Source organism: Microcaecilia unicolor, chromosome 14, assembly GCF_901765095.1.
Source record: "Microcaecilia unicolor chromosome 14, aMicUni1.1, whole genome shotgun sequence".
In the NCBI taxonomy this organism is placed as follows: Eukaryota; Metazoa; Chordata; class Amphibia; order Gymnophiona; family Siphonopidae; genus Microcaecilia; species Microcaecilia unicolor.
In genome coordinates this window covers 25,189,302-25,208,009 of record NC_044044.1, presented here as the reverse complement: position 1 = coordinate 25,208,009, position 18,708 = coordinate 25,189,302, and the positions used below count along the sequence as shown (strand labels likewise).

The 18,708-nt window shown below is 45.1% G+C and overlaps 1 protein-coding gene across 1 annotated transcript; it reads right to left on the bottom strand.

The window, feature by feature from the left end:
- Positions 1-1,648: 1,648 nt before the first annotated feature.
- Positions 1,649-18,320, bottom strand: LOC115457817 (E3 ubiquitin-protein ligase TRIM39-like). Its single transcript, XM_030187438.1, has 7 exons — positions 18,280-18,320; positions 15,459-15,874; positions 12,066-12,161; positions 7,541-7,771; positions 6,603-6,625; positions 4,868-4,983; positions 1,649-3,139 (listed from the first exon to the last, which is right to left on the bottom strand). The coding sequence occupies exons 2-7, from the start codon at positions 15,870-15,872 to the stop codon at positions 2,367-2,369; spliced, it is 1,653 nt and encodes a 550-aa protein (XP_030043298.1). The 5' UTR covers positions 15,873-15,874; positions 18,280-18,320; the 3' UTR covers positions 1,649-2,366.
- Between the last annotated feature and the right edge of the window lie 388 nt (positions 18,321-18,708).

The following is an 18,708-nucleotide window of genomic DNA, read 5'->3' as shown; positions in this document are numbered from 1 at the left end:
CGTCATCTACTATGTTACTATGCTTACACCGGCCCCACAGCCTTCCCTCTGACGTGTTCTCGCCAATGCGGAAACAAGAAGCTGCATCAGCTGGAAGGATATGGGGCCTACATGAGTAGTGTGTATTAGATGCTCCTCACTGCCGGTGAAAATCTGAAATTTAAAAGGTGTGCAGGAGAGGAGGGATATTTGAGAGACCATATGGCATGCAGGCGAGAGGAGAGACCAAATCGCCTATGGGATGGGGTGGGGTTCTTCTGCCCACCCATCTTGGGCCCAGGCCCACCCAAAATTGGGTGTCTGGCTACGCCCCTGAAATGTGCATCCCTACGCAACATAGTAACATAGTAGATGACGGCAGAAAAAGACCTGCACGGTCCATCCAGTCTGCCCAACAAGATAACTCATATGTGCTACTTTTTGTGTATACCCTACTTTGATTTGTACCTGTCCTCTTCAGGGCACAGACTGTATAAGTCTGCCCAGCACTATCCCCGCCTCCCAACCACCGACTCTGGCACAGACCGTATAAGTCTGCCCAGCACTATCCTCGCCTCCCACCACCAGCTCTGGCACAGACCGTATAAGTCTGCCCAGCACTATCCCCGCCTCCCAACCACCTGCCCCTCCTCCCAACCACCGGCTCTGGCACAGACCGTACAAGTCTGTCCAGCACTATCCCCGCCTCCCAACCACCAGTCCCCCTGCCCATCACCGGCTCTGGCACAGACCGTATAAGTCTGCCCAGCACTATCCTCACCTCCCAACCACCAGCCCTGCCTCCCAACCACCGGCTCTGGCACAGACCGTATAAGTCTGCCCAGCACTATCCTCACCTCCCAACCACCTGCCCCTCCTCCCAACCACCGGCTCTGGCACAGACCGTACAAGTCTGTCCAGCACTATCCCCGCCTCCCAACCACCAGTCCCCCTGCCCATCACCGGCTCTGGCACAGACCGTATAAGTCTGCCCAGCACTATCCCCTCCTCCCAACCACCAGTCCCGCTTCCCGCCACCGGCTCTGGCACAGACCGTATACGTCTGCCCAGCACTATGCCCGCCTCCCAACCACCAGTCCCCCTGCCCATCACCGGCTCTGGCACAGACCGTATAAGTCTGCCCAGCACTATCCCCTCCTCCCAACCACCAGTCCCGCTTCCCGCCACCGGCTCTGGCACAGACCGTATACGTCTGCCCAGCACTATCCCCTCCTCCCAACCACCAGCCCCGCCTCCCGATCTTGACTAAGCTCCTGAGGATCCATTCCTCAGGATATATAAATATATAAGTATACTGTAACTGCAATCTTCAATCAATCTCATTAGACATCTGCTAATATAATCCTGGTGAGTGGGGAAAGCCTCAAAGAGCTCCAGGGTGAATCCTTCAGAGCTAAAAACTCTTCAAGACTGCCCAAAAAAAAAAAAAGAGAAAATAGCGCGTGCTAAAAAGTTAGCACGCCTACAGCACGGCTTAGTAATCAGGGCCCCTTGTGTGATTATTTCATCCTTCTACCCACATATTGCTTCATATTTATAATGTCAACATCAAGATCAGGAGGCAACTGGCTACTTGCAAGTAATTTGATTTATTGATTTGTATTAATTAGTGATACAGATATTAAGAAAATCAGAAGAGCCAGTGCTGGAGCTCCAATTATTATTATTATTTTATCTTGACGCACTTTATTCAGAAAGAAGCACACTGTAGTTAATATTATTATTATTACTATTATTATCTGAATACATTAATTACACCAGAAAAACTTTGTACAGGATACATCTAACCTGTTTTACAGGAATAATTTTTTTTTCCCCTTCAAAAGCCTGGTACATTTGCAACACCTTTTGCATACATTTGCATCGTGCACATATTAATGTTAATCTAATTTACATATTAATTAGAATTAATTTGCATACAAAACGTTTCCCCCACTCTTATTGAGAAAAAAAGGGCCCAAGTTCCTTCCTCTTTCACACAATCACCAAGTGACCAGTTCCTTCAGATAAATGGTATTTGTTGAATTTTATTCATTAGTGATACAGGGAAAAAAGGCATGCGTCAAGGAGGACTCTCACTTTTACGAAGTATAAACCACAGAATAACATGAAATTTCCTTGTGCATTTATGAACCCATAAATAGCAAGTTCCAAGTAAAGTGGCCTATCGTAGTGTTACAGTTACCAGCCTATGGTCGGCAAAGAAACAGTGCCAAGAATTAAACTACTTCTTGTAAACTTAGCTGACCTTTAAAAAAAAAACAAAAATACCATGCATACCGTCTAGGCCTTTTGTGTGTCAGTTTAGGCAGTATTTGACTCTTAAGTTAACAACTTGTAAAGATTTATTGAGAATAATACAGCGATTAATACACGTCGATCGTCTCTTCATTCCAGATACAGAAGTAGGGGAAGACTTTCTCGGTAAACGAGGCAGTGAAAGTGTACAGGTGCTCCGTCGTGTCTGCATCGTAGAAGGACAGCCGTCTGCCACCATAATCCAGATACACTGCCAGTTTCTGTGGTCTCTTTTGCAAGGTCAGAGGGGTCACAGGGTTGCTGAGAGCTCGGTACTGGCCGTTCCATTGCTCCAGAACCCAGATTCCTCTCTCGGGTGATTCTACCATATCCCCTTTCTGGGGGGGCTTCCTTTTAGGAGAGATATAGTTTACAGAAGCTTGGCAACGATTGAGATTAATTGGCTGGTGAAGTGCCCTCGTCCCACCACCTAGCTTTGCATCAGCGACAGCAGAGAACCTTCTTGGTTGGAGAAGCCAATCTTTGGCCCCATCCTTAAGCTCTATTTCTGATGCTGTCTTGGCGCAAACATTGGTAGAATTATGGTCCCAATGGCCCGTCTCATTCTTCTGTCTGTGCTCTGTAGCTACCCCCTTCCTACTCACCGACTCTTTAGCAACTCCTATTGACCAGTTTTTCCCATTTCTCACCCGCACTTCCCAGTAGTGTCTCCCAAAGCTGAACCCATCACAGCCCAGGACACAGGGGTAGGCATCAAATCTCTTAGGATTCCTCAGCAGAACCTGTTCTTTGAATCCCCATCTTGCAAATTTCCGATCATTAGAGATGATGAGATAAGGGTTGGCCGTTTCTGCATCTAGAGTCACGGCTACCATAGAGACTGGGAAAGAAAAGAGAAGTTTCATTAACACAGAGAAGAGGAAATAAACCCATAGTTGACAGACCTCATCTAGGTGCATAAATTAGCGACCTGTGCAGTTCAACAAACACACATTTGATCGTAAATGTTGGTACCTATCATTTGGAATTGACCTCAAGAAGGGGGAAGGAGTGGCAGGGTCAGGGATGTGTGCCTGGCATTCTGTTATTTTCAAAGATTGGTGTTGCCTGTGATATTGTTATGAGTTGCTATTGTTGTTTGCATTTTTGTCAGGGGTGGAGTGATCATTGAGGGACCCACCCTACAATAGCCAGGACCCCGGCAACTAGTCATAGAATCTATGACAAGGCATGTAGAACCTGAGCTCTTTCATTAAAATACGAGAACCGTGGGTCAATTGTAGCAGACAATGAAAAAGGTGCCGGTACTCAGTACCCCCAAGCAGCCCCTCAAAAAAAGCCCTGATTTGTTCACACCAGAGTCTGTAACCACCTCTCCGGAACTATGTAAGCCACTTTGAGCCTACTAATAAGTGGGAAAAGGTGGGATACAAATGTAACAAATAAATAAAATATTTCAGCGCACAGTCCTCAATCTAGGCACTAGCCAAACCTTACCCTGTCTAATTCTGTCCCAGCTTGTGGCTTATATATTGTCATTAGGCAGAGAGATCGAAAACATAATAGTAAAGTAAATTTTTTACCCACAGATGGCCTTTTTAAAAATACTCATGGGCCCTTTTACAAAAGGGTTGCCTCGCGGCAAGGCGGTTAACGTTGGGTTAGCGCAGGAGCCCTTACCGTCACCTAAATAAGTGGTGGTAAGGGATACCCCCCCCCCCCCCCACAGAAATGACCACGCGGCAAATAGTTCACTTACCGCATTGCCATTTCTTCCCCCACTAACCCCCCCCCCCAGCCTTTTACCCGCTAAAGTACAATGGGGCCTTGTCGTGCATCAAAAACACGCACTGCCACTAGCACACGCCCTCTTTTCCTGCATCCCTTAGATAACCATTTTCAGAAGGATTCTCAAATTGGAATTTGTTTGTCCGAGTCAGAACATATGATGTTTTATTAGTGTCTTAGAACAAGATTTGCTGACATAGACCCAATTCGAAAATTCATGATAAGATTGACATTCACGTAACAGTAACACGCAGCATGAACATCCATTTTAATAACTTAGATGTCTAAAATATCAATGGGGCATTATGGGAGCATAAATGACTGTGGCAGCATAGGAAAGTCTATATTATGAAATAGCATTATAGGCGTTTGAGTTGGAACATAAATGGATATGCCCACCATTTTAGAAACAGACATTTATTTCTCCCAGAACCTGGTATCCCTTGCCAGTTTCCCCTGGTAGGGGGGGGGGGGGCACTGCCCTGCAGTAGAGCTCATTCTGAAACCTGCATCTCCTGGGTGGCAGGCCTAACTCCTAACATCCCTCTTTTTAGATATGTATGTCCGATTCCCTACTGAGATGGGGAGTAAGCATCTCATTTCTGTCTCTGCTCTAGGCGCATCCCATGCTAAGCCATGCCCCTTCCCATTTGGATGCTCTTTGGTTTTAGACATTCATATACCAGCTTTGTAAAATCAGAAATTAGATGCCTATGCTTGATAGACATCTAAGTGTCAAGTCATGGATGTCCAAAACACCAAATGGTATGTCTCAAGTAAGCACCTTACTTTGATATAGAAGTACTTGAGTTGTTCTTACCTTTCAGTTTCTTTTTTATATTATTCAGAGCAAAGTTTTGGCGAAGAAATTCACTGCTGGTCTTTCTAAGTTCACAATGAACAACTTCTGACTGTGGAAAGGTCATGGATCCACTCCTTCAAGAACACATTTTAAATGGTTTAGTTTAGCCAACAGTCTTGGAGATGCTATCAATATTTCTGAGGCTCCACAAAAGATGATGAGTACCCTAATGATTAAAGCAATGGGCTGAGACCAAGGGAAACCAGGATTCATGTCCCCTTCTGACATTGGGCAAGTCAATTAATCCTCTATTTCCTCAGGTTCAAACTTAACATTGCAAACCATCAGGGGACAGAGGAATAAGTGGAGGGGCATAATCGAACGGGGATGACCATCTCTAAGGACGCCCATCTCTAAGGACGTCCCGGCGAAGAGGCGGGGAAACCCGTATTATCGAAACAAGATGGGCGTCCATCTTTTGTTTCGATAATACGGTCTGGGACGCCCAAATCTCAACATTTAGGTCGACCTTAGAGATGGTCGTCCCTGGTTTTTGGCGATAATGGAAACCGAGGACACCCTTCTCAAAAATGACGAAATCCAAGTCATTTGGTCGTGGGAGGAGCCAGCAATTGTAGTGCACTGGTCCCCTTCACATACCAGGACACCGACCGGGCACCCTAGGGGGCACTGCAGTGGACTTCAGAAATTGCTCCCAGGTGCATAGCTTCTTTACCTTCGGTGCTGAGCCTCCCAAAACCCACTCCCCACAACTGTACAACAATACCATAGCCCTAAGGGGTGAAGGGGGCACCTAGATGTGGGTACAGTGTGTTTCGGGTGGGTTTTGAAGGGCTCACATTTACCAGCACAAGTGTAACAGGTAATGGGGGGGGGGATGGGCCTGGGTCCGCCTGCCTGAAGTGCACTGCACCAGGGTCCTGCATACTGCTGTCATGGAGCTGGGTATGACATTTGAGGCTGGCAAAAATTTTTATTTTTTTTTTTAGTGTGGGAGGGGGTTAGTGACCACTGGGGGAGTAAGGGGAGGTCATTCCTGATTCCCTACAGTGGTCATCTGGTCAGTTTGGGCACCTTTTTGAGGCTTGGTCGACCTCCCCCCACCGCCAACTTTGACAACCCCTGCCGATGACCCTCTCGACCCCCTTCCCACCGCCAACCCTCCCCCGCGGGTTGGCGGCGGGAGGGGGGTCGAGAGGGTCGTCAGCAGGAGAAAAATCTGCTATTTCTCCAAGGATAGCATTGGTAGAGGAAAAGGCAAGAGAAGAGGGCACCCACTGGGAAACCGTCGGGAGAACAAGTGTGGAGGAGAGTTCTAAATCTTGGAACCATTACTTAGATTTTGCATCCATCCTGCGTTACACTTCATTTAAGACTATACATTTTTTTAGGGGGGGTGGGGGGGAATCACCTAATTAAGGTGTCTTTATGTAAAAATTCTGCTTTGCTCCTGTCCATTTAATGTACTTAATGTACACCCCAATCTGTACCTCCCCATCCAGATAATTTTAATTTTTTTTTTTTTTTTTAGAACCAAACCACCACTACCACCTACACCAACAAAGTCATAAGACTGGAAATAGAAGAAAATCACATTAGCAATGGAAATTGTTGACATTGCTTGCCAGGAGTGCGGAAACCCAATGCAATATTTCATTTAGTAGTGGAACTAAACAATTTCATAGGGAACCTAGAGATCTATCCCATAGAATATAACATAATAAATTCGTACCTGGATAGTATGGTTTTTACTCCCTGTAGAGAAAAAAAAAGTACAGGGTGTTCAGTAATCCTCAAAAGAAATAGAACCACTTTTCTTTTTAAATTAATTTCATGAATGGGTGGCAGAGCTGGTGGTTGGGAGGCGGGGCTACTGCTGGGCAGAATTATACGGTCTGTGCCGGGGCTGGTGGTTGGGAGGCGGGACTAGTGCTGGGCAGAATTATACGGTCTGTGCCGGGGCTGGTGGTTGGGCAGTGGGGATAGTGCTGGGCAGACTTATATGGTCTGTGCCAGAGCTGGTGGTTGGGAGGCGGGGATAGTGCTGGGCAGACTTATACGGTCTGTGCCCTGAAGAGGACAGTACAAATAAAAAAGTAGCACACATGAATTTATCTTCTTGGGCAGACTGGATGGACTGTGCAGGTCTTTTTGTGCTGTCATTTACTATGTTACACCTAATACTTGGCATGTTTAATAGAAGTATTTGCAAGTTTAAACATTATTTTAAATGGTCTCTTCCTTCCTTCCTTCCTTAAACCAACTTTGGGTTTCTCAATTTCAGTTTGAACATTCCTATTTATTCTATGTACCCTATTAGTTGCATTTCAAATATCCATTCTTTTCATTCCTCCTTATTTCTTATTTTCTTATGCATGGGTAGATATACACGCATTGCATGTGGGTATCTGCCCGTGTGCATTTCTGTGCATTTCCTCTTGTATGCAATGCGTGTATGTGTATATATATACACCAGCAATATTTTTCAAGACCACGAGCAGAAATACCCTTTCAGACCCACGGGAAGATCTGCCTTCATCTCCATCCATCTCTGTTCGTACCTAGTACAGTTATTTTCCCCCCGCCTCCCACTCCCGCACTCTTTTTTCCCTTTGATAAATGCTTTCTATTTATAAAAAGAGATTCAAGTGATTTATAAGCATTTCTCACATTCAGGAAATCTGTTGCTGGCTGCCGACATTTCTCCTTTATCTCCGCTATCTGTTTTTCTAGGGATGAGCTTTGTTCTTTAAGTTGACTGATGTTTGCGTTCAGTTTATGTTGAACCTCTAACTCCTCCTCTTTCAGTCTGGTGAGGAAGACCTGCTCCTCCTCATGCAACAACCTGCGCAGTTCCTCAAATTCCATCGTGATTACCATTCTCTGAACATTTACTTGCGTCTTGAAAAAAATGTAAACAGAAAGCAAAATGTGTAACTATACCATGAGCCATACACTGCTACTTATCATTTCTATAGCGCTACAAGGCATACGCAGCGCTGTACATCGTACATAAAAAGACAGTCTCTGCTCAAAGAGCTCACAATCTAAGTAGGACAGACAGACAGACAGAACAACTAAGAGGTAAGGGAATTAAAGAGGGGATAAAAGGGTACAGGGCAAGTGAGTAGTGGTTAGGAGTCAAAAGCAGCGTTAAAGAGGTGGGCTTTTAGCCTGGATTTGAAAACGGCCAAGGACGGTGCTAGACGTATACACACGGCAACCAATGCACCCATATTCAGAGTGGACCTCATAATAATTTGTTACAAGAGAGAAAAAAGGCCTGAAAAAATTAAAGAACATGGGGCCCATCTACTAAGCCGTGTAAGGGTCTACGCGCACCCAACGTGTGCCAAAATGAAGTTACCACCCGGCTACCGCATGGCTCTTGCAGTAATTTCATTTTTGTCGTGCGTCCGATATGCATGGCCGAAAAATCATTTTTATTATCAAGACGCATGCCAAGCGGCATTTGACGCACGTAGTTCATTACCACCCAGTTACCATGCGAGTCTTTACCACTAGGTCAGTGGCTGACAGTAAGGTCGCAGACCCAAAATGGATGCGCGGCAATTTTGATTTTGTCTCACATCCATTTTTGGCAAAAAAAATTTTTTAAAGGCCTTTTTTTATAGGCGCACTGAAAAATGGATCGGCGCCCGCCCAAAACCCGCAAGCCATTTTTCAGCGCACCGTAGTAAAAGGACCCCAATGCATTTTAAATGAGCTCTCCATAAAAGCTCAGCACCCTGGTGGCACATGGCCACAGAGGTATGCCCAAAAGGAGCCCCTTGGAGCACCAGGGAGCTCCAAAGATGTCAAGGGTCATTTAATAATTAGGAGGACATAAATTATCTGCTGCAGAGCCTGTACAATTAAAATGGATCCTGTAGCAGATAATTTGTGCTAACCTTTAGTAAAAGGTACTCCTAGTTTGGTGTTGGTGGTATTTTTAATTATGGGAAATTCCAAGGGTAAGCTTAAGATGTCTTCTCCGATCACTGCGAGACCAATGGACAGACATGTAGTTCCATCAGGGTCTAAGGAACCGTCTTGTACTCAAGTATTGTTTCCTATTGATGTCTCTTCTAAGCTCTCCTGATTTTACTGCTCTTCCCCAACGTTTTGGTCCCGGTTCAGCAGTGGAATCCCAAGTGGTTTCCCTGTCTCCTGATGGGATGCCAAACTGTACTTCAGCTAGTCCAGTAGTAACCGTCTCTAACATGCCTATTTTATTTCAAGTTGCAAAGATTCAGATGCCACCCCAATATCAGGAGCAGCTCAGGAAATGATGTAAAGGATTTATCGGACTTGAATTCTTGAATGGAAGGGTTGTTTCAAGGCAGTTATTTCTCAAAACGTTGCCTTTTCCTAGGAAGTAGTCGACAAATTTGTTACTGTAGACTCAAATATCACTCTCTCTCTATATAAAAAGCAACACCAACGTTCTATGAAGCCTCCAGCCGGAAGTGTGAAGGGGGCGAGATATCCGGTTTCCCTATGAGTGTCTGCCCCGCCCTCTCTGTAACACAGTCAGTGAAGGAAAACAGCAGAGCACGAAATCAAATCGCTGGCTCTGTAACAGTGAAGGACTCAGAGGGGGGAGGGGAGAGAGGCCAGAGGGCAGGGACACACACACTCCCACATGCACACAGAAGAAAACATTGCTAGCCCCCTGTTTCATTTGCATCAGAAACGGGGCTTTTTAGAGCACGAAATCAAATCGCTGGCTCTGTAACAGTGAAGGACTCAGAGGGGGGAGGGGAGAGAGGCCAGAGGGCAGGGACACACACACTCCCACATGCACACAGAAGAAAACATTGCTAGCCCCCGTTTCATTTGCATCAGAAACGGGGCTTTTTAGAGCACGAAATCAAATCGCTGGCTCTGTAACAGTGAAGGACTCAGAGGGGGGAGGGGAGAGAGGCCAGAGGGCAGGGACACACACACTCCCATATGCACACAGAAGAAAACATTGCTAGCCCCCCGTTTCATTTGCATCAGAAACGGGGCTTTTTAGAGCACGAAATCAAATCGCTGGCTCTGTAACAGTGAAGGACTCAGAGGGGGGAGGGGAGAGAGGCCAGAGGGCAGGGACACACACACTCCCACATGCACACAGAAGAAAACATTGCTAGCCCCCGTTTCATTTGCATCAGAAACGGGGCTTTTTTACTAGTTTTAGATAAGTGTGTTTCTGGGATTGAAATGCAGGTTGTATCACTACAGGCCAGGACTGTCACTACGATTAAAGATTTTCATGCTATACATTTAAAATTAGAAATGATGGAAAATGCCAACAGGGTGCATAATCTGTGCATTCTTAAAATTCCCCTCCATGCATGTATCATCACCTGAGATTCTTCTGAGGAACTACCTCAGAGAAGTCTTAGGTTTACCTAATGCCGAAACCATCATGTTACTAAATTATTTGCCTAGTATGGAAAACAGATCAACAGGAAGTAGGTCAGTTGGTGACAACCGAGGTAGATTTGGCTGCATTCTTACTACTACTACTACTACTTAACATTTCTAGAGCGCTACTAGGGTTACGCGGCGCTGTACAATTTAACAAAGAAGGATAGTCCCTGCTCAAAGAGCTTACAATCTAATAGACAAGAGTGAGACAAATATAGGACAATCAAGCCATTGTGACATCACTGATGAGGTTGGCTCTTAGGCATTGGTGGAATGAGGCATTATGACATCACAATCTCAGCTCTGGATACCAGAGACTGAAACTCTTCACACTAAGGGGGGAAGTGGGCCAAGTATAGGACAGTCGAGCCATTGTGACATCACTGATGAGGTTGGCTCTTAGGCATTGGTGGAATGAGGCATTATGACATCACAATCTCAGCTCTGGTTAAATCACTGCTATATGTAATACTACTACTACTACTTAACATTTCTAGAGCGCTACTAGGGTTACGCAGCGCTGTACAATTTAACATGGAAGGACAGTCCCTGCTCAAGGAGCTTACAATCTAAAAAGACAGGTGTACAATCTAAAGACAAGTGTAGAGTCCGTCTGGTAGGTAATACTATATTTCATGAGAGGTTAGGTGCCGAACGCGGCATTGAAGAGGTGAGTTTTAAGCAGAGATTTGAAAATGGGTAGGGAGGGAGCTTGGCGTAGGGGTTGAGGAAGATTGTTCCAGGCAAAGGGTGAGGCAAGGCAGAATGAGCGGAGCCTGGAGTTGGCAGTGGTGGAGAAGGGAACTGACAGGAGGGATTTGTCCTGACAGGGCTTATTCTTAGAGGACACTCAAGACATTGTTAATACAAGAGTTACCTTTGTTGGTTATATTAGCTAATGAGTGTGTTAAGTCATTGATTATGACACTTTTCATTCAGAAAAAAAAAGAGATTTTGTGCTGCAAAATTCAATATTTTTCCAGACATTTCTAGAGCTATTCAACTGGGTTGCAACTTGTTTTTCTCTTAAATAACCATGTAAAGGTCTAACTACTTTGCTGTATCATTTTTTGGGATTCTTATCAGTTAGAACATTTTCTACAATGAGATGAGAAACGATGTTGTCAGAATTTGGACCAAACAAACAATCTGATCCCATATAAATATTAAGTGATGTGCCTAAATCGATTTCTTTATAGTTATCTTTTTCAAAATTAGTAACGTCTTCCTTGCATGACGTGGGCTAGCTGGCTGTGAATTTGTTTCCCAAGTGCCATTTTCTGTATTTCTTTCCAGTGCTGGAAATATATTAAAAGATGTCCAAGAATGGAAAATAAATAAATAAAATAAAATGCACACAAACTTCCTTTGCCGTGAGCCCCCCCCCCCTTAAAATTGGTTCCAAATCCTTACTTCAACTTAGAAAGCTAAAACGTTCATAGTGTTAGGTAGAAATTCTGCTTTCAGGTGGCCTTTTACAATTGCACGCTAGCGTTTTTAAGCGTGCGCTAAACGCTAGAGACACCCATAGGAATATGCAAGCATCTCTAGTGTTTAGCGAATGCTTATTTTTATCGCATGCTAGAAGCGCTAGCGTCCTTTGTGAAAGGGGCCCTGACTGTTCAAAATATTGTAAGGCAAGCAGAAACCCCTTACAACCCAAGCTTATACAACTGGGATAGAATCCCGTCAGCCGTTTTAGCCTTGACGTTTTTGTAAAGTTCTATAACATAAAGAAAGGTAAGATGTAAATAAACATTAAAAAAAACAAGCAAACCTTTATTTTTCCAATTTTCAATGCTTCATTTAATTGCTGCGTTTGAATATCTCTCAGCTGAGAAGTAAGCTGGGAAAGACACTGCTGCAGTTTTGCCTTTGGAAGCAGAAAAAAAAAATACAGACAGTAAAAAGGAGATTCTGCAATCTTTTGAAAGCGCCAAACCCCTCCCAGAAAAACTGCACTGGCTCCCAATCAAAGAACGTGTCGCTTTTAAAATTTGCACCCTGGTTCATAAAATTATCTACGGCAAAGCCCCGGGATACGTGACAGACCTCATTGACCTGCCAACCAGAAACACAGCAAGATCGGCACGAGCGTACCTAAATCTTCATTACCCAAGCAGCAAAGGACTCAAATACAAATCAACGTATGCATCCAGCTTTTCCTATTTAAGCGCACAACTATTCCTATTTAAGCGCTGCCAAAAATAGTATAAACAACGTACGACCACCTAAATTTCCGGAAAGAACTAAAAACACACCTGTTCAGAAAAGCATATCCCACCGACCCAACATAAAAGCCTGAGGACCTGCAACACAACAAAACCTAAGAGCGGAATGGTCACACCCCAACTTCCCTCTTCCTCCCTAAATTCCCCATTATACCTACCTTACGTGAACCTTATTCTACCATAATAACACCTTGTATTTGTTCATGCCGGAACTGACGAACGCCACTACGGTATTAAGTAAGCCACATTGAGCCGGCAAATAGGTGGGAAAATGTGGGATACAAATGTAAAAAATAAAATAGTCGGGGACATTTACACACCCCTTGCATGTATAAATGTGTAGAACACTAGTGCTTGTGGGGGGGGGGGGGGGTCCTTTTACGAAGCTGCAGGAAATGTGGTGGGGGTCGTTTTTCCCATGCGCCAGGACCCTTTTTACTGCAGTGGGTAAAAGACCCCAGGCACACATGGTCATGCGGGAACAGAACTCTTAACGCATGGCCATGCGATAGGGAGCAATTATCGCCACCCGCTGAGGTGGTGATAAGGGCTCCCATGCTAACCCGGTGGTAACCAGGCATCGATCACTGCTGGGTTACCTCCAAGCAAGCCATTTTCACGGGTTTTCTTTTTCCCGTCATGCTTCTGTTTCCATTCCCAATAAACATCACTGCAGTTTTACTAAAATTAAAAACTAGTCTATTCGAACATATCCATCTTTTGACAGCTGCCATACATTCAGTTGATCGATCAATCCATCCAAACTCCCTTGCACTAGAAAAAACAAAATGTACAACATCAGCATAAATCCTGTATTCAACCTGCAATTCCCTAAACGCTATTCCTAAAGAGGCCATATAGATGTTAAAGAGCAGAGCAGAAAGGGCAGAGCCCTGCGGTACACCCCTTTAGATACTGGTAACACGGTAAAGACCTACCCCTACTAATAACCTGCATCTGACGTCCCTTCAGTTAAGAGGTAAACCAATTCCACACAACTCTAATTCCAAACAGTGATACTGGGTTACGTTATTTATTCTAGAACAAAATTTGTACCCGTAGGTGCCATTATAGAACAGACTCGTATTGTACTTCCTGAGCGCGCCTACGTGCAGGTACCCAATTGCACAAATGTCCCCCGAGATCCTCTTCTGCAAAGTGCCTGAAAGGGTGAAACAGATGAGCTACAATGTGCTCAAAATCTTCAAGTACAGTAAGCGGGTCAGTTTTATAACTGATCATCTTAGTTTGGAGATGGAGAAGGCATCTGCTTTAAGCCTAAGTTGTAAGGCGCATACTGCAGGTGCCTAGAAGTTGTCCCATGTGGTCTTAGATAACGTTGGTAGGTCACAGATGAGGTTGGCACTGCTCCAGTTCCCTCGTCAGACCACTAGGAAGTTGGAACTCAGGAGGGGGTCGGACTAGACACCTACTGATTGTCTTGGACCAGATTTATTTATTTTTTTGTTACATTTGTACCCCGCGCTTTCCCACTCATGGCAGGCTCTATGCGGCGGGCAATGGAGGGTTAAGTGACTTGCCCAGAGTCACAAGGAGCAGCCTGTGCCGGGACTTCAAGTTTTCTCAATATTGTGATAACTAAAAGGTAAAGGTGGTTAGCTTAGCGGAGTTTAAAAAAAAGGTTTGGCCGGCTTCCTAAAGGAAAAAGCCATAGACCATTATTAAATGGACTCGGGGAAAATCCACTATTTCTGGGATAAGCAATATAAAATGTTTTGTATATTTTTGGGATCTTGCCAGGTATTTGTGACCTGGATTGGCCACTGTTGGAAACAGGATGCTGGGCTCAATGGACCTTTGGTCTTTCCCCAGTATGGCAACACTTATGTTCTTAAGAGCAGAACCTTCAGCCTAAGTTCCATATGTTCCTGTAGAGTCTCTTCTATAGGATTCAATCATAGGGTGAAGTCTGTGGCTTAGGGCACACCAAGATTTATAAACAAAAATAAAATAAAAACATTAAAACCCCGCAAATTCACCCCTTGTACTCTACCATAGACTCCTCTATGGGGACAGGAGTGGAGCCAGAAATTCTGACACCTCCCCCTCTACAAACTGAAATTGGTGCCCCTCCCCCAGAGATGCCAGTTCTTACCACCCCGAAGAGCTGCAGCTGCTTCTAAAGCCACCTCAGACCACCACCACACTACCTCCACTGGCCATGGTGCAGGAAAAAAACTCCAGTACAGCTTAAATCTTAAGAACTGCTGAGTTGTGAAAAAATAAATATATAACATAGTAACATAGTAGATGACGGCAGAAAAAGACCTGCACGGTCCATCCAGTCTGCCCAACAAGATAAACTCATATGTGTATACCTTACCTTGATTTGTACCTGCCTTTTTCAGGGCACAGACCGTACAAGTCTGCCCAGCAGTATTTCCCGCCTCCCAAGCACCAGTCCCGCCTCCCATCTCCAGCTCTGGCAGACCGTATAAGTCTGCCCTCCACTATCCTCGCCTCCCAACTACCAACCTCTCTTCCCCCACCTGCTCCGCCACCCAATTTCGGCTAAGCTGCTGAGGATCCAATCCTACTGCACAGGATTCCTTTATGCATATCCCACGCATGTTTGAATTCCGTTACCGTTTCCATCTCCACCACCTCCCGCGGGAGGGCATTCCAAGCATCCACCACCCTCTCTGTGAAAAAATACTTCCTGACATCTTTCCTGAGTCTGCCCCCCTTCAATCTCATTTCATGTCCTCTCGTTCTACCGCCTTCCCATCTCCGGAAAAGATTTGTTTGCGGATTAATACCTTTCAAATATTTGATCCGCAAACAAATCTTTTCTGGATGCCGTAGAGGTTAGAGCAGTGTTTCTGGCACCCCCTGATGTGTTTACTGCCTTACATTTATGGGGATCACCGTATGAGATCTGAAAGCCCAGGACACACCATTACCACAGTGTCATATACCTTGTATTCCTGCTCGGCTTCCTCTACGGGACACATGGCGTGAGCTTTGTGATCTCGAGACAATCCGCACACCACACAAATGGGCTTCTCATCCTCCTCGCAGAACAGTTTTAAAGCTTCATTGTGCTTCTGGCAGAAAATAGTCCCAGGTTTTCTCATTTTCTTCTGAAGAAGCTGCTGGGTTATCTCTGTCATGTTTGCAAGCTGCCAGTTGGGAATGAGGATCTTTTGCTGAGAAGTGTCTCTGCATTGAGGACAGGGAAAATTTTTGTCTAAGCCCTTCCAGCACTGGGTAATACATGAGCGGCAGAAGTTGTGTCCGCAGGCTGCGATCACTGGATCTTTAAAATATTCCAAACAGACTGAGCAAGTAGTCTCCTCTTGGAGATTCTCTGTAGGGCTCAGAGCAGCCATGACTGAGTGGGAAAAAAAAGGAAAAATGAAGTGTCATGAAGCTTCCTAGATTGGTAGCACAATATACATGACTGATAATAATAGAAGAGGTAGGTAGGACTCTAAAGCTTGTCTCTGCTTCATGGAGCTTACAAAACAATCAACACTACTACTACTACTTAACATTTCTAGAGCGCTACTAGGGTTACGCTGTACAAATTAACGAATAAGGACGGTCCCTGCTCAGAAGAGCTTACAATCTAAAGGACGAAATGTCAAGTTGGGGTACTTGAGATTTCCTGAGAAGAGGTGTAGTGATTAGGTGCCGAAGGCGACATTGAAGAGGTGGGCTTTGAGCAATGATTTGAAGATGGGTAGGGAGGGGGCCCGGCGTATGGGCTCAGGGAGTTTGTTCCAAGCATGGGGAGAGTCGAGGCAGAAGGGGCGAAGCCTAGAGTTGGCGGTGGTGGAGAAGAGTACTGAAAGGAAGGATTTGTCTTGAGAGCGGAGGTTACAGGTAGGGATGTAAGGGAAGATGAGGGTAGAGAGGTAAGGAGGGGCTGCAGATCGAGTGCATTTGTAGGTGAGTAGGAGAAGCTTGAACTGTATGCGGTATCTGATCGGAAGCCGGTGAAGTGACTTGAGGAGACACAGACAGAAGCTGCCCTCTTGAGTGTACCACACCACTAGCCACACTGCCTCCTACTGGTCACCGACTAAAGATCTGTTCGCAGTTGCATTCTTAAGGAGGGTGTTCCCCTTCCCCCACCTGCATCAAAGGCTGTTTACCAGACAAGAATTAAGCTTTGAACAAAAATCAGTTTACTAATGCAAATGAAAAAGGGCTTCACTTTAACTGTTTAGCAAAAAAAAAAAAACCCCAAACTTCTCATTGCCTAACGCAATAAGTACTTTTAAATGCACAGGCAAATTTCTACCCCCTCCATTAGCTTCTCCTCAGCCTAGTGGTTAAAGCAGCAGACTATAAACCAGAAAGACCAGGGTTGAATTCCCAATGACACTCCTTGTGGCCTGGGGCAAGTCACTTAAGTGTCCTTTACCTCAGGTATAAACTTTAGATTGTGAAACTGCAGGGAGTGGGGACAGAGAAACAGCTGCTTTTAAACACTAGGATACTTTTACAGTACATGGAAGCTAGGGTAGAAGGCAGAACTTGAAGCAGGGACAATGGGACCAGGTCTTGCTTGAAAGCTGAGGAGAAGCTACTGGAGGGGATAGGAATTTGCCTGTGCATTACCCACCCCCCTCCTCCCACCCTGTCAGACTGTCATAGTAATGCTTGAATGTTTTCACTTATATACACTGTCAGCTAGCACATTTGCTTATTTCCGATCTGACGAAGAAGGGCAACCTTCGAAAGCTAATCAAGAAATGTATTAAGTTATGTCCAATAAAAAAAGGTATCATCTTATTTTCTTTTCCATGCTTTATTTTGTTTGATTTCTATTGATAACCTTAAGAGTGGACTAACACGGCTACAACACTCCTGTGCATTTAAAAGTATTTATTGCCTTAGGCAATGAAAAGTCTGGTTTTGACTGAATGGACTGTTTTTTTTTTTTTTTGCAAAACAACTACAATTAAGTCCTTTTTCACCTGTCAGAAAGGCTGAAGCTATGGAGTCCAGAGCTTCCTAGCTGGTGGAGCCTGGGGGAGAGGAAAAGGTATTAGCTGTCACAACTATGAGAGATAAGGCCACAGAGTGGCCTAGTGGTTAGGGTGGTGGACTTTGGTCCTGAGGAACTGAGTTCAATTCCCACTTCAGGCACAGGCAGCTCCTTGTGACTCTGGGCAAGTCACTTAACCCTCCATTGCCACATTGAGCCTGCCATGAGTGGGGAAAGCGTGGGGTATAAATGTAATAAAAAAAATTCCTCCAGCCAAGAAAGAAGTAAGAGCTAGTTGTATTTTTTCAGCGCCTATTTCTCTGTCCCCACTCCCCACAGTTTCATAATCTAAGGTTTATACCTGAGGTAACGGACACTTAAGTGACTTGCCCCAGGCCACAAGGAGTGCCATTGGGATTTGAACCCTGGTCTTTCTGGTTTGTATTTTGTGATCCAACCTACTACACTAACACCACAACTGCTTAAGAACATATGAGGCTTACAGAGACACTTTTGAATTCCTCACAGGCACTCAGGACTATCCTTCACTTCTTACTTGACACAACAACATGCAATCCCCCCCCCCCCCCTCTCCTCCTAGGGAACTGGGAGTGCACTGCCAAACTTCATTACTGACAATGGCCAATTCTGAACCTTCATTGCCCTTCCCAAAGTGTACTGTTCTTTTCTCCCCTGCCATTTCAACCAGAACAACGCCTCAGGCTTGGCACAGCTTTTGAAAAACAAGAATTAACACTGAACGCTTTCTCTCATGCTCCTGCCAATTTTGTTCCTCCTACCTTCATGGGGGTGGGGGTGGGGGGCTTGGTATGCCCGAGAAAGTTTGATAACAGGAGATGGCATGAGCCTAACCTGGCCCATTATATGGGCTGAAACCAGTAGGCAGGGCTTGTCACCCTATCAAGTTTATTGTTTTGGGTGTACCAAGATGGTGGCAGTTGCATGGGGAAAATTTGAAACCTCCTTGGGTGACGTAGTGGAGGCTGGCTTCAGCCATGTGACATCATGCCAACTCCTATTATCATACCTCGTTGGGTACACCCTTGCTGATGCTAGATCAGTCTCAGCTGCTAAAGCTCCTCCCCTTCTTAGAAAGTCTTGCAATATATTTTCTCTAACTTCAAAGGAACTGACGGAACTCCTTTTCTCAGCTGCCTTAAAGCAGTGTTAGATTAAGTTGAAGTCAGTACAATGAGCCTGGTAGACTA